This window comes from Prionailurus viverrinus, chromosome A2, assembly GCF_022837055.1.
Source record: "Prionailurus viverrinus isolate Anna chromosome A2, UM_Priviv_1.0, whole genome shotgun sequence".
Lineage (NCBI taxonomy): Eukaryota > Metazoa > Chordata > Mammalia > Carnivora > Felidae > Prionailurus > Prionailurus viverrinus.
In genome coordinates, this window is record NC_062562.1 from 124641539 (window position 1) to 124669069 (window position 27531).

General features: G+C 36.4%; 1 protein-coding gene across 9 annotated transcripts in view; it reads left to right on the forward strand.

Moving 5' to 3' along the window:
- The window catches only part of BBS9 (Bardet-Biedl syndrome 9), a 458993-nt gene that overhangs the window by 211923 nt on the left and 219539 nt on the right, over window positions 1–27531 (forward strand). For all 9 annotated transcript variants that reach the window (XM_047848254.1, XM_047848291.1, XM_047848301.1 and 6 more), the window contains one exon: window positions 13946–14041. In XM_047848254.1, the coding sequence (XP_047704210.1) occupies window positions 13946–14041 (96 nt within the window). The remainder of the gene's footprint in view (window positions 1–13945; window positions 14042–27531) is intronic.

Sequence of the window (27531 nt, forward strand, 5' to 3'; positions counted from 1 at the left end):
TATTTTAATGATTACATAATATTCCCTTTTTTGGAGGTACCATATATATAGTTCTTTTTTCTTTTCTTTTTTTTTTGGACTTCTCTTTCTTTTCAGAGAAACTGCTTGAAGACAAATGACTGAGTTAAAGAGCATGCACATTTGAAAACTTTATTTAAATGCCAGCCTTCCTTCCAGAATAATTTTATCAGGTTATGTGCCCAACATCAGGGTTCATACTAAGGGTAGCAGCTAGATTTTGGAAATTTTTGACATAGGTGAAAAATGACATCTTTTTTAAAAATTTACATTTCTAAATTATTAGCATAGACATTTTATAATTTTTATTAACTGCTTACATTCTTTTTTAACATATAAGGTTTATATTTTTACATAGTAAAATTTAAGATTTAATTTTATTAATTGCTTTCTTTATAGTTTCAAGTTTGTTTTCGTGCTTAGAATGGCCTCTGTTTTAAGAGTATAAAACATTTACTTATATTTTCTTCTGGTACATTTTAATACATTCTTTAATTCTCAAACACAGCTCTAGGTGTATTTTTTGCTTTTTTATTTTTATTTTTTTGATAATTTATTGCCAAGTTAGCTAATATACAGTGTATACAGTGTAGTTTGGGCTTCAGGAGTAGATTCCTGTGATTCATCACTCACATACAACACCCAGTGCTCATGCCAACAATTGCCTTCCTCAATGCCTATCATCCATTTTCCCTGCCCAGCCCCCCACCTCCCCTCCCCTCCTACCTCCAGTCCTCTCCCCAGTCAATCCTCAGTTTGTTCTTTGTATTTAAGAATCTCTTATAGTTTGCCTCCCTCTCTGTTTGTAACTTATTTTTCCCTTGGCTTTCCCCATGGTCTTCTGTTAAGTTTCTCAAATTCTACGTATGAGTGAAAACATATGATATCTTCTCTGACTGACTTATTTCACCTAGCATAATACCCTCCAGTTCCATCCACATTGTTGCAAATGGCAAGATTTCATTCTTTTTCATTGCCGAGGAGTATTCCATTGTGTATATATAAACCACATCTTCTTTATCCATTCATCAGTTGATGGACATTTGGGCTCTTTCCATAATTAGGCTATTGTCGATAGTGCTGCTATAAACATTGGGTATATGTGACCCTGCAAATAAGCACTCCTGTATCCTTTGTATTAATTCCTGGTAGTGTTATTGCTGGGTTGCAGGATAATTCTATTTTTAAGTTTTTGAGGAATCTCCACACTGTTTTCCAGAGTGGCCTCAGCAGTTGGATTCCCACCAACAGTGCAAGAGGGTTCACTTTTCTCCACATCCTTGCAAATATCTTGTTTTCTGAGTTGTTAATTTTAGCCACTCTGACAGGTGTGAGGTGGTATCTCAGTGTGCTTTTGTTTTTTATTTCCCTGACGATGAGTGGTGTTGAACATCTTTTCATGTGTCTGTTAACCATCTGGATGTCTTCTTTGGAAAAGTGTCTATTCATGTCTTCTGCTCATTTCTTCACTGGATTATTTACGTTTTGGGTGTTGAGTTTGGTATGTTCTTTATAGATTTTATTTTATTTTATTTTATTTTATTTTATTTTATTTTATTTTATTTTATTTATAGATTTTAGATACCAACCCTTTATCTGTTATTTTCTTCTGATACATTTTAATACATTCTGTAATTCTCAAACACAGCTCTTGGTTACATTTTTTGCTTTTTAAAAATAACTTTATTGGAATATAACTTATGTACAAATGTTTGAAGTATACAGTTTGGTGAGTTTTGATGTTTGTATATGCCTGTGAAACCATCTCCACAATTACAATGCTAAAAATATCCATCACCCCCAAAAGTTCCCTTGTACTCCTTCGTACCCTGTATCTCCCATTCCCAGGCAACCACTGGTTTGCTTTCTGTCAGTAGAGATTAGTTTAAATTTTCTGGAATTTGATAAGATGGAAATTATTTAGCATATGCTCTTTTTCATCTACCTACCCAGTGATTTATCTGATTATATGTATTGCAAATATTTTCTCCCAATCTGTGAGATGTCTTTTCATTATTGTAACAGTGTCTTTGGAAGAGGAGAAGTTCTTAGTTTTGATAAAGCCCAATTTAAATTTCTTTCTTTTTTTATTGTTTATTTATTTTGAGGGGGGGGCAGCCTGAGTGGGGGAGGGGCAGAGAGAGAGAGGGAGAGAGAGAGAGGGAGACACAAAATCCAAAGCAGTTTCCTGGCTCTGAATTGCCAGCAGAGAGCCTGATGCGAGGCTTGAACTCAAAAGCCTTGAGATCATGACCTGAACTGAAGTCGGATGCTTAACCGAGTATAAATTTCTTTCCTTTATGACTTGTGATTTTAATGTTATATCTAAGAAATCTTTGCCTAACTCAAGTTTACAAAATTTTTCTTTTATGTTTTTGTCTATCAGTTTTCTAGTTTTACATTTGACATTTAGGTCTCTTTTTCATTTTGAGTTGACATTTATGTATGATATGAGATATGGATAAAATTCTTATTTTTGTATATGAGCATCTAATGTTCAGCACTGCTTTTGAAAAGAATGTCCTTTTTTACTGGATCATCTTTGCAACTTTGTTGAAAATCATGTGTGTATCATAGGACTATAGAAGTCATTTGAAAAAATATATATATTTCTGCTCTCTTCATTTTATTCCATTGATCTGTTTGTCTTTTGCTATATACCAAAAGCATAGTGTCTCAATTACTGTAAATATGTATGTTAAGAAGTCAGACTATAATTTCCCCAACTTCATTCTTCTTTTTTAAAGAGTTGCTTGGATATTTTAGATCCTTTGCATTTTGATAGGAATTGTAAGAATCAGTTTGTCAAGTTAAAAAAAAAATGCCTTCTGGGATTTGTTTGGAAATGGGATTGCATTAAATCTGTTGATCAATTTGGAGGGAAACAACATCTTAACAATATTGAATGTGGTACAATTTGCTCTACTTATCCTAGTTTCTTAAGATGAAAGTAGAGACCGTCATTTATTTAGGGTTTGTTTCATTTTTCTCAGTCAGAATTTGTCATTTTCAATGTACAGGTCTTACAAATCTTTTGTCAGATTTGTCCCCAAGTTTACTATATTTTGATGCTATTGCAAATTATATTGTTTCATTTCAATTTCAAATAGTGCTTTTCTATTATAGGCATACCTTGTTTTATTGTGCTTTGCAGATAGTGTGCTTTTTACAAATTGAAATTTTGTGGGTCAAGCAAGTCTATTGGCACCATTTTTCTAATAGAATTTGTTCACTTCATGTCTCTGTGTCATATTTTGGTAATTCAAAATTTTTATTATTATTATATTTGTTATAATGATCTATGATCAATGTCACTATTGTAATTGTTTTGAGTTGTCATGAACCATACCTATTTAACATGGCAAACTTCACTGATAAATGTGTGTGTTCTGACTGCTCCAGTGGCCATTCCTCTGTTTGTCTCTCTCTCTCTCTCTCTCCTCAGTCCTATCTATTACCTGAGTCAAAGAAAATACTGAAATTAGGCCAGTTAATGATCCTCCAATGGCCTTTAAGTGTTCAAGTGGAAGAAGGGGTCACACATCTCTACTTTAAACCAAAAATTAGAAATGATTAAGCTTAGGGATGAAGGCATGTCACAAAAGCAGAGATAGGCCAAAAGCTAGGCCTCTTGTGTCAACTGGTTAGCCAAGTTGCGTATGCCTCAGAAAACCTCTTGAAAGTCTGCTTTAGTGAACACATGAATGATAAGAAAGCAAAACAGCTTTACTGCTGCATGTCTGCTGACACAATATCCATTTTACAGCCCATAGATCAAGGAATCATTTTAACTTTCAAGTCTTATTAAAAAAATTCTTAAGGCTGTAGCTGCCATAAAGAGTGATTTCTCTGATGGATCTGGGAAAAGTAAATTGAAAACCTTCAGCAAAGGATTCACCATTCTAGGACTTCATGATTCATGAGAAGAGGTCAAGATGTCAATATCAACAGGATGATTTGGAAGTGTTCAAGACTTCAGTGGAGGCAGTAACTGTAGATGTGGTGGAAACAAGCAAGAGAACTAGAAGTGGAGCCTGAATATGGGACTGAATTGCTGCAATCTCATGAAAAAGGGATTATAAGGAATAAGGAGGTGCTTCTTACTGAGGAGTAAAGAAAGCGTTTTGTTTTTTTAAAATTTTTTATGTTTATTTATTTTTGAGAGAGACAGAGTGTGAGTCAGGGGAGGGGCAGAGAGAGAGAGGGAAACACCGAACCCGACGCAGGCTCTAGGCTCTCAGCTGTCAGCACAGAGCCCAACGTGGGGCTTGAACTCACAAACCACGAGATCATGACCTGAGCTGAAGTTGGACGCTCAACTAACTGAGCCCCCCAGGCACCCAGAAAGTGGTTTCTTGAGATGGAATCTACTTCTGGTGAAGATGCTATGAAGATTGTTGAAATGAAAGCAAAGGAATTAGAATATTACACAAATGTAGTTGATAAAGCAGTGGGAGGGTTTGAGAGGTTTGACTCCAATTGTGAAAGACGTTCTACTGTGGGTAAAATTCAGTCAAGCAACATCACACACTACAAAGAAATCTTTTGTGAAAGGATGTGACAGATTTCATTGTTGTCTTATTTTAAGAAATTGTCACAGGTATCCAAACCTACGGCAACCTCCATCCTGATCAGTCAGCAGCCATCAACACTGAGGTGAGACCCTCAACCAGCAAAGTCACAACTTGCTGAGAACTCACATGATTGTTAGCATTTCTTAGCAAGAAACTATTTTTTCATCTTTTCTCCCCTCACAGAGTTCCCCTTAAAATTTCTTGCGGGGCTGGTTTAGTGGTCACAAACTCCTTTAAATTAAAAAAAAAAAATTTTTTTTTTTAACGTTTTATTTATTTTTGAGACAGAGAGAGACAGAGCATGAGCGGGGGAGGGGCAGAGAGAGAGGGAGACACAGAATCGGAAGCAGGCTCCAGGCTCTGAGCCATCAGCCCAGAGCCCGACACGGGGCTCGAACTCACGGATCGCGAGATCGTGACCTGAGCTGAAGTCGGACGCTTAACCGACTGTGCCACCCAGACGCCCCACAAACTCCTTTAATTTTTGTTTGTCTGGGAAACTTTTTATCTCTCCTTCAATTTTGAATGACAGCCTTGCTGGATAAAGAATTCTTGGCTGCATATTTTTCTGATTCAGCACACTGAATATATCCTGCCACTCCTTTCTGGCCTGCCAAGTTTCTGTGGATAGGTCTGTTGCAAACCTGATCTGTCTTCCCTTGTATGTTAGGGACTTTTTTCCCTTGCTTCTTTCATGAGTCTCTCCTTGCCTGAGTATTTTGTGAATTTGACTGTGATATGCCTTGTTGATGGTCATTTTTGTTGAATCTAATGGGGGTCCTCTCTGCTTCCTGGATTTTGATGTCTGTGTCTCTCCCCAGGTTAGGAAAGTTTTCCACTATGATTTGCTCATATAACCCTTCTACCCCTATTTCTCTCTCTTCCTCTTCTGGGACTCCTATGATTCTGATGTTGTTCCTTTTTAATGAGTCACTGATTTCTGTATTTCTTAAATCATGCTCTTTTGCCTTTATCTCCCTCTTTTTTTCTGCTTTGTTATTCTCTATAAGTTTGTCCTCTATATCGCTGATTCTCTGTTTTGCCTCATCCATCCTTGGCTGCTGCTGCATCCATCCGTGATTGCAGCTTAGTTCTAGCATTTTTAATTTCATTCTGGCTATTTTTTACTTCTTTTATCTCTGCAGAAAGAGATTCTAATCTATTTTCGACTCCAGCTAGTATACTTATTATTGTGATTCTAAATTCTGGTTCAGACATCTTGTCTGTATCTGTGTTGGTTAAATCCCTGGCTGTCATTTCTTCGTGCTCTTTCTTTTGGGGTGAATTCCTTCTGCAGAATTCTGTGGTTCAGGTTGTCCAGATTGTTGTGTTAATCCTCTGATCAGTTTTCTAGGTATGTAGGATGGTTTAGTGTTGGTCTGGCTGTATTTCATGGGTGTGAGACACACAAAAAATTTCCATGCTGTTCCGCCATCTTGGCTCCTCCTCCTCCATCTCAGCAATAAACTATTTTTAATTAAGGTATGTACATTGTATTTAAGAAAAAAAATCTTTTTAATGTTTATTCATTTTTGAGAGAAAGAGACAGAGCACGAACAGGAGAGGGGCAGAGAGAGAGGGAGTCAGAATCTGAAACAGCCTACATGCTCTGAGCTGTCATCACAGAGCCTGACGCAGGGCTTGAACCCACAGACCGTGAGATCATGACCTGAGCTGAAGTCGGATGCTTAACCGACTGAGCCACCCAGGTGCCCCTGTACATTGTATTTTTATACATAATGTTATTGAACAATTAATAGCCTACAGTATAGTGTAAATGTAACTTTTATATGCACTGGGAAACCAACAACTTCATTTGACATGCTTTGTTTGTAATAGTCACTTCATTACAGTGGTCTGGAACCAAACCCACAGTATCGGTGAGGTATGCCTGTACATAGAAATATAATTGGTTTTTGTATATTGAGCTTGTATCATGCAATGGTGTTAAACTACTTACTGGTTCTACTAGCTTTTTGTATATTTATTCAGATTTTTTTCTATAAGGATTATGTCATCTGTAGATGAAAACCATTTACTTCTCCTTTTCCAATCTAGAGATTCTGTTTGGTTCTTGGCCAGAACCTCTGGGGTGATGTTGAATAGACACTGCAAGAGTGGATGTTCAGACTTTCACCATTAAGTATGTTTTAGCTGTAGGTATTCTGTAGATGTCCTATACCATTTGAGGAAGTTCTCTTCTAAGTTTGCTGAGAGTTTGTTTTCAATTTTTTTTTTAAATTTCTTTAAAAGTTTACTTCTTTATTTTGAGAGATAGAGATAGAAGAGAAAAAATGAGTGGTGTAGGGGCAGAGAGAGAATTCCAAGCAGGCTCCATGCTGCTGGCGGAGAGCCCAACGCGGGGCTTAAACCTCCAAATTGTGAGAAAATGACCCAAGCCAAGATCAAGAGTCATAGCTCAACCAACTGAGCCACGAAGGCACCCCTGAGAGTTTGTTTTATATTGGATTTTTTTCAATGCTTTTTCTACATCAATTGAGATATTTATGTCGTTTTTTTTCTTTAGGCTATTTACAGGTTGATTACATTGATACTTTATTTTTGGGTTTTTAAAAAATGTGTAGTTGACATAATGTTACATTAGTTTCAGGTGTACAAGCTAGTGATTCCAGAACTCTATATCTTATGCTATGCTCACAAGTGTATATATTGATTAATTTTTGGATGTTAGCCAGATTGTGAATTCTTGACATAAATCACACTGATCATGATGTATTATCCTTTCAATTTACTATTGGATTCAATTTGCTAACCTTTAGAATTTTTACATCTGTGTTCATGAGGGTTATTGATCTATAATTTTGTTTCTATATAATTATGTGCCATTAGTATGGAGTTTAGGAAATGAGTTGGGAAATATTTTCTTCCTTTCAGTTTTTTGAGGAATATATAGATTTGATATTATTTTTTGCTTAAATATTTGGTAGAATTCTCACCAGAGAAGTTGTCTGGACCTACAGTTTTCCCTATGGGATAGTTTTTACACTACAAATTCAATTTCTTCAAAAGATATAGGAATATTCAGGTTATCTATTTCTTACTGAGTGAACATTGTTAGTTTATGTCTTTCAAGAAATGGGTCCATTGTATCTGAATTGTTGACTTTATTGGCATAAGGATGCTCATAATATTTCTGTGTTATCCTTTTAATGTCTCTAGAATCTGTAGTGATGACAACTCACTCATTAATAGTATTGGCAAATTGTGTCTTTTTTCCCCCCCTGATCTGTTGACTAGAAATTTATCTATTTTATCTGTCTTTAAAAAAAAAAAACAGCTTTTGGTTTTATTAATTGTTGTTTTTTCATTTTCTGTTTTTTGGTTTTCTCTGATTTTCCTTTCTTCCACTTATTTTGGGTTTAGTTTGCTAAGAGATAAGGAGAGTATACTTTTTTTTTTTTTTTTAATTTTTTTTAACGTTTATTTATTTTTGAGACAGAGAGAGACACAGCATGAACGGGGGAGGGGCAGAGAGAGAGGGAGACACAGAATCGGAAGCAGGCTCCGTGCTCTGAGCCATCAGCCCAGAGCCCGACGCGGGGCTCGAACTCGCGGACCGCGAGATCGTGACCTGAGCTGAAGTCGGACGCTTAACCGACTGAGCCACCCAGGCGCCCCGAGAGTATACTTTTTAAAATATAGTTGGTTAATGCCATAAAATTTCCTCTACTACTGCTTTAATTGCATCCTATGAATTATGAAATGTTGTGTTTCCATTTTTATTCAGTTCAAAACGTTTTTAAACTTCCCCTTTCATTTCTTTTTTTGACCCTAGTGTTATTTAGAATATGGTTTATAGTTTCCAAACACTTGTGGAATTTACATAGATCTTTTTTGTTATTGACTTGTAACTCAATTTCAATGTGGTAGGGGAACACACTTTGTATGATTCGCATCCTTTTAAATTTATTGAGACTTATTTAAAATCTGCTTTTATAAACTGTCGTTATAAATGTTTTGCATGCATTTGGAAATAATGGATTTTCTGCCATTGTAAGATGGGATTTTACATAAATGTTACTTAAAGCTAGTTTTATGATAGTGTTTTTAAATTTTGTTAATGTTTATTTTTGAGAGAGAGAAAGCGAGAGCGAGTGCGAGTTGGGGAGGGGCAGAGAGAGAGAGGGAGACACAGAATCTGAAGCAGGCTCCCCACTCTGAGCAGACAGCAAAGAACCCTGAAGCAGGACTTGACCTCACAAACCATGAGATCATGGCCTGAGCCAAAGTCAGACACTTAACCAACTGAGCCAACCAGGCACCCCTATCATAGTGTTTTTAATTTTCTGTATTCTCACTGATTTTCTGTTTACTTGTGTCAATTATTGAGAATAGGGTGTTGAAATCTTAAGCCGTAACTTGCTTCTCTTTTTGCAGATCTTTCAGTTTTTGTTTCAGTTATTTTAAGGCTTTGTTTTAGGTGCATGAAAATTTAGGATTGTTATATTCTCTTGAGTATAATGAAATGGTTCTTTATCCTTGTTAATATTCTTTAATCTGAAATCTATTTAATGGTAATTAATATAGGTATCCCAACTTTCTTTTGCCTAGTGTTACAAGGGTTTATATATTTTCTTATTTTACTTTTGTTTATATCTTTATGTTTAAGGTAGGTATCTTAGAGGTAGTATATAGCATTGAGTCTTGCCTCTTGTAATCCAATCTGAAAGTATCTTGTTTTTAAGTTTATTTATTTATTTTGAGAGAGAGAGAGTGAGAGAGAATGAGAGAGCACCCACATAATAACATGAGCTGGGGAGGGGCAGAGAGAGAGAAAGGGAGAGAGACAATCTCAAGCAGGCTCTGTGCTAACAGTGATGCTTGGTCCCTAAACAATGAAATCATGACCTGAGCTGAATCCAAGAGTCAGACCCAACCTACTGAGCCATCCAGGCAACCCAAAAATATCTTTTAATGGGATGTTTAGACCATTTGCTTTTTTTTTTTTTAAATTTTTTTTTTCAACGTTTATTTATTTTGGGGACAGAGAGAGACAGAGCATGAACGGGGGAGGGGCAGAGAGAGAGGGAGACACAGAATCGGAAACAGGCTCCAGGCTCCGAGCCATCAGCCTAGAGCCTGACGCGGGGCTCGAACTCACGGACCGCGAGATCGTGACCTGGCTGAAGTCGGACGCTTAACCGACTGCGCCACCCAGGCGCCCCTAGACCATTTGCTTTTAATGTGATTATTGTTATTATTGGTTTTAAATCTACCATCTTGATCTTTATTCTTTGCTCCATTTTTTTGTTTGGTCTTTTTTGCATTCTCTGGATTGAGTATATTTTTTGATTCGATTTTATCTCCTTTGTTGTATTATTTACTGTAACACCTACTGTTACTTTAGTAGTTTCTTTGAACAATAGTAATGTTTATAGCAGTGTCTTATAGATGTGTTTCTCAACCTTTTTTTTATTATTGTTCCCCCAGAAAGTCTTTTTGGATATCTTTTTCCTAATCAGCCCCTCCATACATTTTTAATTGCAGATATCCTGTATTTCTGTTTATGTTCTATATAAATATCTCTTTTTATAGATTAAATGAGTAGGATTTTTTTGAGCTCCATGAATTGATTTTTGCTCCTTTCAGGACAGAATTTCCTTATTAAAAATGCATGGATGCCTGATGCAATGTACAACTGTCACTTTTCACAATCTATCTTTAAGTGATATTATAGTGCCTCATAGATAGTATAAGAATTATACAATATTCAACTTCAATTTTTCTCCTTTCAGCCTTTCTGCTGTTGTTGACTTATATTTTACATCTACATTTATTATAACTTGCAATACATTGTTACAACTTTCGCTTTAATCAGTTGATTATCTATGAAAGAGATATTAATAATGAGGACAATAATTTTATATATTTACTAATGGAATTACCTTTTCCACTGCTCTTCATTCCTTTGTGCAGAACCAGACTTCCATCTGTATCATTTTCCTTTTTTTTTTTTGAAAATTTCCCTTATTATTTCTGTTATTTCAGAGATACTGATGATTTTTTCAGCTTTTGTATGCCTGAAAAAAATATTTTTTTCATCTTTTTGAAAGATATTTTCATTGAGTAAAGAATTGTAGCTTGACAATTTTTTGTTTCAATGCTTTAAAGATTGCTCTGCTGTTTTCTGGCATTGCATTGAGAAGACATATGCTGTTCCTCTGTATGTAGTTTGTCTTTTTTTCTTTGGCTGCTTTAAAATTTTTTTTTCTTTAAGCAATTTAATTTTGGTGTTCCTTGGTATAATGTTTATTTTGTTTTATTTTTTCCTATGCTTGGAGTTTGTTAAGATTTCTTGATCTTTGTTTTATAATTTTCATCCAAATCGTAAATATTTTGGCCATTATTTATTCAAATATTTTTTCTGTCTCCACTCCTTTTTTTCTTCTTTATTTTAAGGACTCCAATTATATGTATATTTCCCATTTGAGGCTGTCCCAGCATTCAGTGGTGTTTTTTTTTTTAAATCTTTTTCTCCTGGGGCTTGATTTTGGATAGTTTCTATCGCCATACATTCAAGTTATTTTCTTCTGCAGTGTGTAATGTGCTTGTAATCCTAGACATTTTATCCCAGACATGGTAGTTGTCATCTTTCAAAGTTTGATATGAGTCTTTTTTTAAAAAAAACTTTCATGTCTCTAATATAGCACCTTTGAACATGTGTGACAATATAACTGTTTTAATATTCTTATCTACTTATTTTATCATCTGTGTCATTTCTGAGTTAGTAGAGACTGATTTTTCTCCTTGTTATGGATTGTAATTTCTTCTCTTTTTGCACATCCCACAATTTTTGATTGAAGGACTGAACTTATAAACTTTACCTAATTGTGTGATTAGTATTTTATTTTTCCTATAAACATGCTTGTGCTTTTTTTCTGGGACACATTTAAGTTCCTTGAAAAACTTTGATTCTTTAGCTGTTGCTTTTAAGCTTTGCTAGGCCAGATGGGAGCAACATTTATTCTAGGGTAAACATCACCTACCTTAGAGGTCAAATTCTTCTATGTATTCTACCTGATGCCTAGTGATGATTTACATTCTGATGAGTTAGAGCAGGGGCTATTTCTGGCCCTGTAGGGCTCATGGATTATTTCTTGTAATTTATTTGGATGGTTCTTTCCCTAGCCTCAGGTAGTTTCCTCACAGGTGTGCTGGTTAGTATTCTGCTGAGTACTCACGGGGCCTCTGCAGATCTCTGGAGTTCTCTCTCTGTAGCTCTCTCCACTATGATACTCTGCCCTGTGAACTTTTGATACTTCAGTATTTGCAAACTCTAAACTGTCTACTCAGTCTGGGGAGAATGCTAGGTTGCACCTGGGTTTCCCCTCCCTGTGTTGTGTCTTGGAAATCTTTTCTAGGTAGTAAACTGGTGCAATCAAAGCTCACTTCATTTTTTTGTTTTTCAGGGATCACTTTTGTTCATTGCCTTATCTTCAGTGTTTTTAAAAACGTTTCATATATTTTGTCCCATTTTTTAGTTGTTGTAGGTAGAAGGATAAATTTGGCCTTAGTTTCTCCATCTTGGCCTGAAGTGAAAGTCTCCAACATTGTAATTTTTTGTTTGCTTTGAGTCAGGATTTAAATGTGTTTTGTTTATCGCAATTTTGATATGAATTTCTTTGGTATCTCTTTTTCTATATGTATCACCTTTCCTTTCTCTTTTTAATTTGCATTTGATTTGTTGAAGAGTAACAGATTATTTTTCCTGTTAGTTTCCCACACTGAAATTGCTGATTACGTCTCTGTGATGTTGTTTAATATTTTCTCTGTCTACTTTACTGCCTGTAGACTGGTAGTTACATCTAGAGGTATTGGAGTCAGGATTGATTATTTTGGCCATACTGCTTCCATAAGTGGTGGTATATAGTTTTAGCAGGTGGTACATATTATCAGTTTGTCTCTTTTTTTTTTTTGGTATGGTAAAAGCCATTGATTTCAATGCTGAGATCCATTAAATTTATTGAAGTTGAAAAATGATAACTATTTCTTTCAAGCTTTCTTCAATATTTTGCTGGATTATTTTATAACGAGAACTTCCCCCTTACCTACTATTGGTTATGTGGTGCAATTTGAGTAGGATCATCTAGATGTTTGGTTCTTGGTTTTAATACTGATTTTTAAAATAATGAGTTGATTCTCTAGCATCCTTCATTAGTGAGCATTTGGCCTTTTTTTGGTTTGTTTTTAGTATCAGTATGAACACATGCCTTTAAATATTTTTTAAAATTTTATTTAAATCCAAGGTAGTTAACACACTGTGTAATAATGATTTCAGGAGTAGAATTTAGTGATCCATCACTTACATACAACACTCAGTGCTCATCCCAACAAGTGTCCTCCTTAATGCCTATCACTCATTTAGCCCATCCCCCCCACCCAGTATTCCTCCAGCAACCCTCAGTTTGTTCTCTGTATTTACAGTCTCTTAATGGTTTGCCTCCCTCTCTGTTTTTATCTTATTTTTTCCTGCCCTTTTTGTGTGTTCATCTGCTTTTTTTCTTAAATTCCACATAGGAGTGAAATCATATGATAGTTGTCTTTCTCTGACTATTTCGCTTAGCGTAATATATATATGTATACCACATCTTCTTTATTCATCAGTTGATGGACATTTGGGCTCTTTCCCTAATTTGGCTGTTGTCGATAGTCGTAATTTGGCTGCTATACTATAAAAACTGGAATGCATGTGCCCCTTTGAATCAGCATTTTGGTTTCCTTGGCATAAATGCCTAGTAGTACAATTCCTGGGTTGTAGGGTAGTTCTATTTTTAATTTTTTGAGGAACCTCCATACTGTTTTCCAGAGTGGCTGCACCAGTTTGCATTCCCGCCCGCTGTGCAAAGGGGTTCCTTTTTCTCTGCATCCTTTCCAACATGTGTTGTTACCAGAGTTGTTAATTTTAGCCATTCTGAGGTGTGAGGTGGTATCTCATTGTGATGTGTTTTGCTTTTTTGATACTCAAATATTTTCATCTCTGGCCAGAAATCTCCTTAAATTGGCTTTTACATCCTTTCCACACTACTACTCACGGATAGTTTCCTTGCTTTCTGGTGTGACAGCTCTTCTAGGTTCATCTTATGTATTTCCTGCCTCAAACCTGGAGTGAAACAGAAGGAAGGAAATGAAATGATTTCAGAGTATTATTTTGAGGCACAAATGTTAGCAATTGGGAATTACCATGGAAATCAGCTAATATGTTCTAATTCATACACAGGCTTTAAACACGACTAGTGACGTAAAAAATACTTGTCATCAACTGAAGTTCCTATTTCAAACATGAAGTGTTTTCTTTGTGGTTATGTAAAGTGATATTTTTCTTTTCTTTGTAGGCTTTGCCAATCAGTCAGAAGACGATCAGGTGAATGTAATGGGTTTTCGCTTCTTAGGAGGTTCCCGAGTTACTCTTCTTGCTTCTAAAACCTCTCGTAAGTAAAACCATGGTATTCTTACTTTTGAAGTTTTCTATTGAGGACACCACATCATACATCATCACATCAAGGATTTCTGCAGAGGGTGTGTTCAGTTAGATATTGAAAACTAAGAGTCATGTTATTAAAAGTACGTAGGACATTAAAGTTACGAAGATAGGGTCCTGTTTTATTAGAGATATGTAATTTTGGTGGTGGGGATTAGTAGAGTTTGAGAGAACAGTTTAAATAATTGAAAATATTTTTGATGTTTGTTTGTTTATTTATTTATTTATTTTGAGAGAAAGAGACAGAGTGTGGGTGGGAAGGGGCCGAGGAGACACAGAATCCTAAGCAGTCTCCAGGCTCCTAGCTGTCAGCACAGAGCCCAACATGGGGCTCGAACTCACAAACTGTGAGATCATGACCTGAGCTGAAGTCGGATGCTCAATCGACTGAGCCACCCAGGAACCACGAAAATATTTTTGAGATAGGTATTCGGTGAACTAGGTTTTAGTAACTACTAGAAACTGGAATTAAGTTATGTGGGTATGTATGTTCATATACCTGCCTTTTGGACATTGGCAAAGATGAAGGTGAAAGTGTGAATAGCTTTTGCTGATGCTAATCTCAGTAGAGTGAAAAGTAGTAATTATATAGTCAAGTTTGAATTTCATATTTAAATATTCTTTATTGATTTGGTTGCTTCATAGGAGAATAATAGTTGAAACTGCTCAATGTAAAAGTGGCTTCTCATATGTGTGTGATACCAAAGCTACTAAAGTCATTGAGTTATATATATCTTCATGGAAATAAAGTATAATATTAAGAAACGAGTGTTCAACAAATTTTTGGAACACCAAGGGTATTAGGGAGAATAAATGCATGTATGTATATGTTGAAAAGTTTGGCTGAGTGCACTTAGCACACGTTTAAAATCTCTGCAATTTGTGAAATGAGTGTTTACTTTCTACTTTATACATTTTCTGTTTTGGTTGGTTATTTCTTGCATGATCAGAAAATATAGTAAAATAAGGATATATTTCTTTTGAAAAATGAAGGTGTTAGGAGGAAGATAAACACATCCCTATTTTAGAAACTATAACGATGTTACAGTTCTGGAATATGTAGAGTGGTGGCTGGTGAAATAGACTTGGATACAAATAAAAATTCTAGAATAAGGCATAGAAATCAAAGATAGTTCTTAAAAGAATGAAGGGATTCTGTACTTTTTATGGTCTTTGTGATTGGTCATGATTGTAGTCTTGTTTGCATTGGCACCATTTTGTTTTGATTAGATTTAATCTTCATTTGCATGATGGAGTTAGTTTGGTACATTTCTCTTTGTTAAACTGTTCTCTTTAGTTAAACTAAAAACCTATTGCCAGCATTTCTTTGGGAAGTTGTACACATCTGTTTGACTTCAGTTGATGTGCCATATGATGAATCTGCAGTTGAAATTACTAAAACAAGGCAAAAAGTTATTCTTGGTGCAAATGTGGATACTTATGTCCTAATTTGCTCTTTTTTAGATAAAGTAACTCTTAGAGCATTGCTATTGCCCATGATTACCTTACCATTTCTGAATTTCACCAAATATCCAGGTATATAACTGATATATTCACATTCATCTGAATATATGGTAGTGCCTTCACACAGCCATACTATGGTCAGACAGAGTAAATAATGGAATAGGACAGAACCTTTTAAATAAGAAACCAAATGAGCTATATATGCTGAAGCCTGAGGTACCGTCATTATAATTCCCTGATGGTGTTTAGCCTTCAGTGATACGGAATTCTACCTAGGAAATGCCTGTGGTGATGAAGGGAGGTAGGTATGAAGAGAGTGGTTTTCTGGGGTTGAGGCGGATGTTGAGGATCCTTCCTGCTATATCAGAGTGTTCTACCCCAAGACAAGAATGATGTAATTTGTACCCAGTCTATGTTTGGCATCTTTTATTTTTGGTGAAAGGCACATAGTTTTTAGTCTAGAAATCTGAATTCACAGAAAAGCCCTACATATGGAAAGAACCCAGTATTTCTTCCCTGGTAAACAGTCAAGTGCTTTGTAAGTCATATAGAGTTGCCTTCGGATATTGGATAGTATTTTCTGTGGACTCCACATATTCATCTCTTTTTAAAACCTGCTTGATAATCAGCTAAACCTTGAACTGTGCTGATGGTAATTTTAGTTCAATTTCCTGATTAGTTATGGATCAGCCAAAGCAGACAAGAGAAAAGCAAATGCAGCTCATTGTCTCAGATATCAAGTCACATTCTCTTGGGGGGGAACTCAATAGGTTTTTATTTTCAGAAAGTAGAGTAGTCCTTCAATGTAATTAGAATTTATTATGTGAATCCTTAAAAAAGAAAGCATTGAAGATAAGTAGGAAAAATACTCTACACTAGAGAAATTTCTGAAAATGATTTCCGGAGTCCTAAATTGAAAATAATAAGAGAAATGATGGCTGTGTCTGTTACCTTGATTGTAGTGATAGTTTTATGAATGTATGCATATGTCCAGATTCATCAAACTGTGCACTTTAAATATGTGTAGTTGTTTTGTATTATCAGTTATACCTCTCTAAAGTTGTTAAAAGTAACAAAACAGGTCAACTTTTATGATCAAATATTTTTATTATCAGAGTTGTAAACATTTGTATATGAAAGTCAATTATTTTGATTCAGTACAGTGGGATTTCAGAAGAAATATGCTGTTGTCTAAATATGTATATATCCCTGCTATGCCACTTTTTTAAGCTCCGTTTTCAGTGACTTATTACCTCACACAACAAATACTGTCACCTCTCTGTCTTTCCTTCGTCCTGTTCCTTTCTGTCTATAATTTTCTTTGTGTTCCTTATCCTTATTTTGATCTTTATCTCTATTATATCTCTTTGTGCCTTACATTATTCTACTTGTTTTTTAAAGGATTAAAAATAGTTTATAAAATTTCCACAATATGAAAGGAGAAGATAAGTAGTTGAAGGAAACAGAGAGAGAGAAAAGAAAAGCAGGAAATTAATAAAGATAAGAATAAGATTAACACTCAGAGATATATACTGCACAATTGATAGGGTGCCTAGCAGACTCAAAGTGATAAGAAAACATTTTAGTTCCAATTTTCAGAATGTTCAAAGGATAAAATCAAATAAGTTGTTTAGGAGATGCACAGCCATTTCTGATGCTGAGTCCAGAATGGAGTTTCTCTTCTGAATTCACGAGGACAACTTCTTTAATAATGTCTTTATAGCTTATTTTTATAATTATAATATTATGTAACTATAATTTATGAGCAACAGATTTCATAGAACTTTAAAAATAATAATGAACTCAATTTACTAAATATAATTCTGTCTCAGCCAAAATCAGTAAAGTCTGAGCAGCAGCTTAATCCAAGGATAAATTTAGAGTTGCTAGTGTTGCAAATTTTTAGTATCTCATATTTTCACTAAGAATTGTATAACCCAACTCAGTAATTCAGAAGTGAGATGTGGGAAGGAGTTGTGGGTTTTGTTTTGTTTTAAAATGAGCACTATTAGAACATGCTTCAATAATAATTGAAATGATTGAGTTCAGTGGGAGAGGCTGATGATCAGGAAAAAAGGGGACTCACAAAGCAATGAAGTCCTGGAGAATTAGAAAGAATGTGGGTTTCAGAGTTTGGGGAGCAGGGGAGATTGAAGGATAGGCGTTTGTAACTTTACTATGACAGGAGGGGTTGGATGTAGGTCCAGAGAAACTTTAGATTTGTTGGTGGGAAGATAAAGGAGCTTTTTTAAAAAAAAAAAAATTTTTTTTAAATCTTTATTTATTTTTGAGAGAGAGACAGAGTGTGAGCAGGGGAGGGGCAGAGAGAGAGGGAGACACAGAATCCGAAGCAGGCTCCAGGCCCCGAGCTGTCAGCATAGAGCCTGACGCGGGACTTGAGCTCATGAACCGTGAGATCATGACCTGAGCTTAAGTCGGATGGTCAACCGACTCAGCCACCCAGGCGCCCCAGGAGCTCTGATGTATAAATTTGAAAAAAAGATATGACATTGGTGTCTTGTAGAATAAGAAAGCAAACTCATGAAGGGTAAGGCAATGTCAAGTTCCCATTTGAAGTTTCTGATCCTGAATTTTGAAGTGAAACCAAGTCATCCTTAGACAATTTTCTCTGGCAGTGATTTGTTTATTAGCATCCAGGCAACTAAAGTCAGGGCTGGGATTTTGAAACAGATTATTGCAAATAAAATATTTTTGTGAGAATGATTTTAATAATGGCTACCACATCTAAACCGATAAGAAGAAAAGTAAAGATTAGAGAAAACTGACAAAGGGTGAAAAATTAATGGGTTCAATGGATCATAAGTCTTTTTTTTTTTTTTTTTTTTTGAGTGGGAGAGAGAGAGATTGAAGGAGGGAGAAAGGGAGAGAGTGAGTAAGTGCAGGAGCGTGAGTTGGAGAGGGATAGAAGGAGAGGGAAAGAGAATCATTAGCAGGCCTCATGTCCAGCACAGAGGCTGATGCTGGGCTTGATCTCCCGACCATGAAATCATGATATGAGCCAAAATCAAGAGTAGGCTACTTTACCGACTGAGCCACGCAGATGACCCTGGATCACAAGTGTTAATAAGGTTGAAAGAGTGGTGTGGTGGGAGTTGTAGAACAACTGAACTAGAAAAACAAAAGGTGGTGGTCAGAGAATGAATAAGATATTGATGTTAGAGTTCAGCGGAACTACAGATTCTGATAAAGACAAAGGTGTGACCTTGTGGAGTGCTTTGTGAAGATGCCAGAAGATCAATGGAGACAGGGTTTTCGAGGAAACCAAGTGTCACAGTTGTAGATATTAAAAGAGCCTATTTGATGTTAGCACAATGAATGAGAAAAAGAAGCACATCCAGATAGATTATTGTGAAATTTTAGAGCACTAAAGATCTGGAGCATATCTTCAAAGATTAGGAAGGAAAAAACAAGCTCCGCAAAGAAGATGAATCAAGAAAGCATTTTAACTTTTCATTAAAATCCTTGGATGTTAGAGAACAGTGGAACATTGTCCCTAACATCAGAAGGAAATGATTTTCAAATAAAAATTTTGTGTCTCGCTAAACTGGTAGTTAGCAATATATGCTGAGTAAACACATGCTCTCAGCGTCACAAGTAGGGCTAAGCAAATGCAGATAGCAAATTTATGTAGCCTCAGGTAGGCCTTTGGAAAATGGGAAAGATAACTAATACACTGAAGATTTCAACATCCTTAAAGATTTTAACCTACTGGAAAGAGCGATTGGATTGAATAAGGTCAAGTATAAAAGTCATTTGCTTTTCTATTTTGATTATTTTCCTTTTAGGTATAATGAAAAATGTATAGTCATGTATGTGAATAAGCGTTGGGCCTTGAAAAAGGCTTTCTTCGTGCATTTGCCCAAAAGAAAACATATGTGATCTTGAGCTATCTTAACCAAAATATCTTCAGAACAAGGAAGTAAGAGTCTTGCTCTATTTCATCTCAGTAGACTATGCCTTTGTTCATTTTTCATTTAGCAGATGTATTAGATACAAAGATTGTCCTAGCTTTTCTGGAGCTCGTGGACTAATGGGAGAGACAAACAGAGAATCAATAATAGAATGCTTGATAAGCCTACAGAAGTACACTTTAGGTGCAATTGGAGCACAAAGGAATGAGGTTTCATAAGAGATTTTATTTGTAAAGATTCTTGAGGAATGAATAGGAGATCGTCAGGTGAAGGGCATTTTAGAAAGAAGAAAAGGTTGATAAAGCATGTGGTTTTTAGTGATTAGTAAATTTTCTTCTGTACCCAGAAGTACATATAGTAGGGGCTCTGTGATAGTCCTTTAATGAAGCCAGAAATTTAGAGACAAATGTAATGATCAAATCTAATGTATACAGCGATTCATCAATATAAAATGACTATTAATGTTAGAATTTCTTAGCAATATTACTAAGGGGCAATGGGAATATTATATGAGTCCAGATTGGAAAAAGCTTCTTGAAAAGTAAATTTAGAGAAATGATCCATAATTTCTACTAATATTGAAGAAGTTGTATATTTGGAATATTATGCTAATACCTACTGAAATTGTCTATATTATTTCCTCCAACTTTTTTGTTTTAAAATGCATATTTACTTATCTGTCTCACATTTTAAAATGTCCAAATAGCATAAATTATATTGATGCTTTGTTTATGATATGAATACAAACATTATTTATATTGATGAATTTCAGATGTTTTGACATGAATAGAGAATGACGTGATACATTTTTGTGCCCTGTTTAGTTAAATATATTATTTTCTCCATTTGTATTAGAGTGGAATGGCAATTGACTGGGCTCCAGTTATCCAAATTTATTTCATTTGGAGGCTGAAATGGTTATTTCCACTGAGCTGCTATTACAAGATGCAAAGGAAAAGAGATAAAAAAATAAATGGAATGTTCGTTTTGGCGGCTGTTTTAATTACGAATATTGTAAGGGTGTATTTTAAAATACAACTTTCTTCTTTCATGTCATATTATAAATAGAAAATTTTATTTCTCTTTTCCATGAAATGTATACTCTGGAAAATCTCCAGGGCAATATTAACCATCTTTGAGTACTAATACTGAGAAAATGCTTAATAATAAAAATAATGCCTTATAAATCTTTGACTCGCAGATTCTTACTGATTTTTGGTAATCTGAAAAAAATCAACTTAAAAATTGTGTTTATATTTCTAAATCTCGAGCTCAATTGTAAAATTTTTCATTGCAAAAAGTTTTAGTTTTCTTTTTTTTTCCCTGCATGTGTTGATGAAAATAAGAAAATAATTGAAGCCAGCATTTTAAAGTTACAGAAAATATCACACCTATTTAAATGTTTATTATGGTTTTTACATTTCTGTTATTTGGTGACATTCCTGTACTATACTTGGTCACAGTAGAGTTCTGTCTTAGTCCATATGGGCTGTTATAACAAAATACCGTAGACTGGGTGGCTTTTGTACAACAGTAATTTATTTCTCATAGTTGTGGAGGCTGTGAAGTCTAAGATCAAGGTGCCAGTGGATTGGGTTCCTACTTCCTGGTTCACAGATGTCTGTGTTTTTGCTATGTCCTCGCATGGCAGAAGGGGCAAGGGGGCTTTCTGGAGTTTCTTTTATAAGGTCACTAATCCCATTCATGAGGGCTCCACCCTCATGACCTAATTACCCAAGGGACCCATTTGCAAGTACCATTGCTTTGGGCATTAGGATTTAACCTATGAATTCTGGAGGGGACACAAAATTAAGTCTACCATAAGTAGATATTGCTGGATGTCTGAAACTTTACTTATTATTGGGTTTTTCATTGAGTTTTAGATTTTTTACTTGTTTTACTCTGTACTGTTTGTATCAGATAGTTTTAATTTTTTCAACCAATGGTTTTGAGCATCTTATTTTGCTTGGTCTAAATTTAAAATACAAAGGTAAATTGCATTTGTATAGGTCTCTTCCATACATTATATCTTTTAGTTATTAAAAATTTTTTTTATGTTTATTTATTTTTGAGAGAGAGAGTGTGAGCATGAGCATGGGAGGGTAGAGAGAGAGAGGGCAGGCTCTGGGCTCTGAGCTGTCAGCACAGAGCCTGACGCGGGGCTCAAACCCACAAAAGGTGAGATCATGACCTGAGCCAAAGCCGAATGCTTAACTGCTTGAGCCACCCAGGTGCCCCTCTTCCATACCTTATTATATTTGATCTTCATACTAACCTGTTGAGGTATGTGTTATTTTCCCATTTGTGTATATGAAGAAACTGAAGATTGGATCATTTATTTGTACTAAAGTCACAGATTTAAAAATTTACTAGATTTTAAGTTTTTTGATCTGAGGATAAGACTTGAAAAACAGGATTTTCTTCCTAACGTGATGCCTTTAATTACTAAATATGCCACCATCTGTGACTTGGACGATGGTTATAATGTCCTAACTGTAAGTCTATTTTTGCTCCTTTCTGATTCATTTTCTACTTGGCAGCTCTTGTAATAAAAACAAAGAAACAAGTAATCACAAATTAAATCATGCCACTTTCCAGCTTGAAATCCTTTGTGTTTATAGTAATATCAAACTCTTTACCAGTCTTTATAGTTCTCCCTGTATGTTCTGGCCACAACCTAACATCCAGCCTCATCTAAGGACACTCTCTTCCTCACTCTGGTCTTCTCTCAGTTTCTGGTACCTGTCTGACATTTTCTGCCTTGAGGTCTTCGAGCTTGTGAAATCCCTCTGCCTGAACTGGTCTTCCCATCCTTAGAGTCTGGACTTTATGTATAGAATGATTAGGGATGTGGGATCTAAACTCAAACTGATAGTTGAAATCCCAGCTCTCCTTCCAATTTGTCTGAATGATTTTGGAAAAATTTCAAAGCTTGTTTTTTCATCTACAAAATGGGAATAAAAACATACAATTATAGTATGTAAGAATCAAATGAAATAATACCTAAAAAGCATGTAGCAATTTCCTGGTATACTCTAAGTACCAGGTAAATTTTAGGTGCTATTGCTGTTTTCATCATTATTACATTTAGTACTACCACTGATGTCACTCAGTGTGGCTTTCTATGACCATGGTATCTCAAGACAGAGCAACCGTTTGTCTTTATTATGGCACCCTTTTTATTTGCACCATTGTTCTTTCTTGTGACTATTTGTTATTTACTTATTTACTTATTTTCTGTCCTTACCACTAGAATTAGAACCAGGAGCAGTATGTGTTGTTCCTTATTGTCTTTTCAGCACTTAAGGGTTTTTCAATGGATGAATAGATATAGTATTACCTTGAATCTCCTTGAGCTTATCAATCAAAGATAGTCTTGCACTGTCATCCTCAATAATTCAAATCCTGATAAAAGGAGAAGGGAAATGTTAGACTTGCCCACACATCATTTTGTCAGATTGGGGATTTTGTTGTGTGCCAGGGTGGGGAAAGGATTTCTAATTGTAGGCAGCAGAGATCAGACACTTAACCTCTTTGGGGAAGAGTTCTGGGTACTGCTGCCTTTCTTAGCACAACACCCCCCTGCTTTCCTTAATATAAAACACCCATGCCCAGTGTAAGCTATGAATGTGGACTGAGCCCGGCACTTCCTAGGAGGCATTAGGACAGGTGCTAATTGGATTTATCTTGCACAGTCAACCATCAGCCAGCCCCTGGTCAGCTGAACTGTTGGGATACTGCTAAGAATCCTGTCCATGTTTTCCCCAGTGATAAATTCTGATAAATTTTCACACTAACTTTGGGGGACAGACTTGCCTGGTCATTCCTGAATATGCCTTGCTTCCAGCTTTTCTTGCCCGTACCTTTAGGGACAATTTAACAGAAACTGGTGTGATAATCTTGTTAATAGCACAGCATACAAACTGCTCACTCAGCTGCAGCCATAATAGCTTCCTCAGGGTTCCTGAAAACACATTGCTGCCTTGGGGCCTTTATGCTCACCATTCCCTGGTCTTGGAATGCTCTTCCCACAGACATCTCTGTGGTTTGCCCCTTCACTTCATTCAGGTACCTTGAAATATATATTTTTTACATCTTGGGCCAGTGTATAATTCTTTCACATGTGTTATAATAATCCCAGTTGTTTATGTTTATCTCTTTTAAGATACGTAAGTTGTGACATTTGTATTGGAAAATGATACTTGAATAACTTTCTTTCTGTAGTTTTATTTCATTTTCTATATAAGAAATTTTATTCCTTAGGTGCATTCAGGCTGCACCTCAGGTTTTTCTATGTGCTTGTGCAAGCCTCTTCAGAATCTTTCTAGAACCAGAATGAATTAAATTTCCTTTGAAATATTAGCAATGTACTGTTTATATAAAAAATTTATAACTGTATCTAAAGTGACATCGAATTCTATGCTTAGGAAAATATATTTTATATAAGCCACTTTTTTTTCACATCTGCTATTTGAAAGTTACTGGGTTAGTAGGTTCTGTGTGAGTCTAATCGGGTTTATGATGGAATCTCTAGTTTACATATTCTTGGGGGAAATAATAGTGATAGTGATGATAGTAGGTAACATTTATTGAGTCCTTACTTTGTGGCAAGCACCATTTTATGAATTTTACTGAAGTGAGCCTATTAAGGCACTGTGTCTTTTCACTTTCAGAATCTCAGAATCTGGGAGTGGTAAAGATCTTGTTCAATATTATGAATCCTGGAGGGAGCTTTTCTCTAATACTATTGGCAGATATTCTTACAGGATCCCCATGGAGGTTTACAAGAAGGGCAGGGCTCTGAGCTCCTGAAGGAGGAGCTCACATAACCCAGAAGGAACAGAATCTGAAAGATGAGGACCATGAGCAGTGGTAGGAGGTGTGGGAACCACAGGAACAGGAGCTGGAGCTGGAGGTGTGGCTGATGGCCATCCTCTCTGAGGAAGCCCAGAAGATGGTGTGAGAAGCTCACACGAAGTAGGTGGCATCAGAAAAAACTGCTGAAGCAAGTAGGGGGCAGGATCGACATGCTGCAGGTGGAGGTGACATCCTTGAAGACATTAGTCATCACGTCCACACCCAGCCTATCTCAAGCATGAGCTCCACCTGCAGCTGCTGAACCCTACTAAGCCTGGGCCCCACAAGGGCCAGGAATACCAGCAGCTCCCTCTGCCAGGCTGTGTGCCCCACTGTGAGACATGCCCTTTCCTTGGACGAAGAGGACAAGGAGATGGGTATGACCCTTTCTGCAGAATTCTATGCCTGGAGGGAATTACTTATCCTGGACAAGCCCTGTTCCTTCCTTGGAAGGGTATACCCAGAGGATGTGGGCCCTTGCCTGGACTTTATAATGCAAAAGTTCTTGATGCTGTTGTAAGCTGGAGGACAGCGAATGCTCACCGTCTAGCCTGTGGCTCTGCAGATGCTGCTGCAGTAAGAGTGGACACAGTAAAGTTGGGCAGTGCCGACTTATGTGCACACACCTGCCGGTACCATATCTTGCTCTGTCACTTTGAAAGCCCCACCTACATCTCACCATCTTCTTAGCCTGGATCACTGTAGTGTGCAACTTTGTCACCTTCATCTACCACGTCTAGCAAGATCTGTTGCAGAAGAATCTGAAGCGAATGTTTTGGGAGATCATAAAGCTGTAAAAGGAGATGCAGCTGGCCCAGTTCAGCTTCTTCCTCTGGGAAGCCTGGGGCGTTGGCCTGGAGCAGATGTGAAATGTCTGCCTAGGAGGGACAAATGGCCAGGACCTGGAGGCAGCACTGAGCTGGTACCAAATATCTGTCCCAAGACAGATGAAGAGATAGACAGATCTGTACATGAGAAGATGACCTGTGTTTCTTCCCCATTGTGTTCTATACCAAACACCAGGGAGCTTGGATCCTTAAACACTTCCATTGGAGTGAGGTAGTTCCCTGTTTCCTGAGGCAGCTAATTCTATGATTATTTGTAATTATTACACAATACTTATTGTGCTCTCTGCCCTTTGCCGCTCCCTTGCTATTGTCTGATTCCTCTGCTATGTGATAGGCTCTCACATGCTTGGAAATAGTAACATATCACTTGCGGGGAAGTCCTGGCACTTTTGTGGCAACATTAGCCTGCATGGGGTATCCCTGAATTGGAATGGTAAAAGCAGTGTTTACTCTTCCCCAATAACACCCATCTTTCCAGGTCTGCAGTGAACTCCTTAAGGGCAGAAGCTCTTGCTTTATCCAGGGTTTTATCCCCGGCATCTTGCATTGAGTTATATAAATGAATGAAAGAGTGAATAAATACCAGTCTGGGTTCAATATGTTGGGTCCCAAGCTTACCTTGGATAGGACCGTAGATTTAGAGAATTATAATATTGTATGTTGTTATCATCATTCTTCCTTTTACCGCGTTACTCCCACGCCATCACAGTTGTGCTCTCTCTATTCTTAGAGCATTGAGCATTCAGTGACACTTGCAAAGAAAGGTAAAAGCTGTTTTATCTGACCATGGCCCTATTATCTTTGATGGGGAGAAATGAAACCAACCGATTAGCACCATAGGCAGAAATCAGACTTCAGAATAAGACTAGGGTGAAAGTAGGGCAGAAGGACGCTCCAGAGGAAATGATATGGTAGCAGAGAACATCGGGGTGTTTGCCATGCACTATGGCAGGCATACCCAGTGTATTTTATTCCTCATGTTGAATATATTGAAAGAGAGATGACTAGGAGAATGAGAGGAGATGTATTTTTGGATTCTGGTGGAGGATGACAAATTGAAGTCCTAATAACCAAGTTAAAGGTGTCATATATTCATAGAATTTGTCAAGGACCATGGGGAATATAACAAATATTTCATATGTCTACATGTCATGCTAACTTAGTAATATCTTAGTCTCCTTAAAGAAGGAGACTGAATTCCTCCTTGTACTCCCAACATTTCTTTCTATGTGATTGTACATAATAGATACTCAATAACTGGTGAATTAAATAGAATAGAGGAATTGGTTCTAGATCTCAAAAAGTGTATAATCTCTTGGAGAAATGGAATATAATCATCTGGAGAGTTAAATAGGAATAAGAAAAAGTATATGCCATGATCAAATTGGATTTATTCCAGGTATGCAATGTTGATTCAACCTTGAAAACCAATTGGTGTAATCCATGTAACTTTTTGTAATCCATTAATTTTAGTTAATAATTACAGTGTATTGTATTCATCATTAATCATAATCATACATAAGTATGTATCATAATAATGTAAGATATTAATAATTGAGGAAACTGGGTGAAGGGTGTGTGGGAACTCTATTATCTTCATAATTTTTCTGTAAATCTAAAACTGTTCTAAAATAAATGTTAATTAGGGGCGCCTGGGTGGCTCAATCGGTTAAGCATCTGACTTCGGCTCAGGTCATGATTTCACGGTCTGTGAGTTGGGGCCCCGTGTCGGGCTCTGTGCTGACGGCTCAGAGCCTGGAGCCTGCTTCAGGTTCTGTGTCTCCCTCTCTCTCAGACCCTCCCCCATTCATGCTCTGTCTCTCTCTGTCTCAAAAATAAATAAATAAAAAAAAATTAAAAAAATAAAATAAATGTTAATTAAAAAATGCATAGTTGAATGTGGTTAAGTGCATGGTGAACTGTAGACTAAGTGTATATATGAATTTAAAGAGGTACAATATTGTGAGGTGGTTAAGATTAATAGCTAATCTTTGGATTAATAGCTAGAGTTCTAATTCTTGCCTGTTACTATGTGGCTAGATGGTCTTGCAGATTATTTGAACTCTTCTGTAAAATGGGGATAACAAGATTTCCCCCATAAGGGTGTTGAGTTTTGAATGCAGAGTGCTCAATACAGTGCCTAACACATATTAGGCTGCTGTGAGTGCTAGAGAAATAAAGATTTCTTGGGGTAGGTAGGATTGAAGCCAGGTCCTGAAGAATAGGTAGGATTTAGACAGGTGGGCAAAAAGAATATGCAGTATATCATGAATTCTAGCTCTGACGTTTAATATGCTTTGTGACCTGTCTCTGAAGTTCTCTGTGCCTAGTTTTCCTTC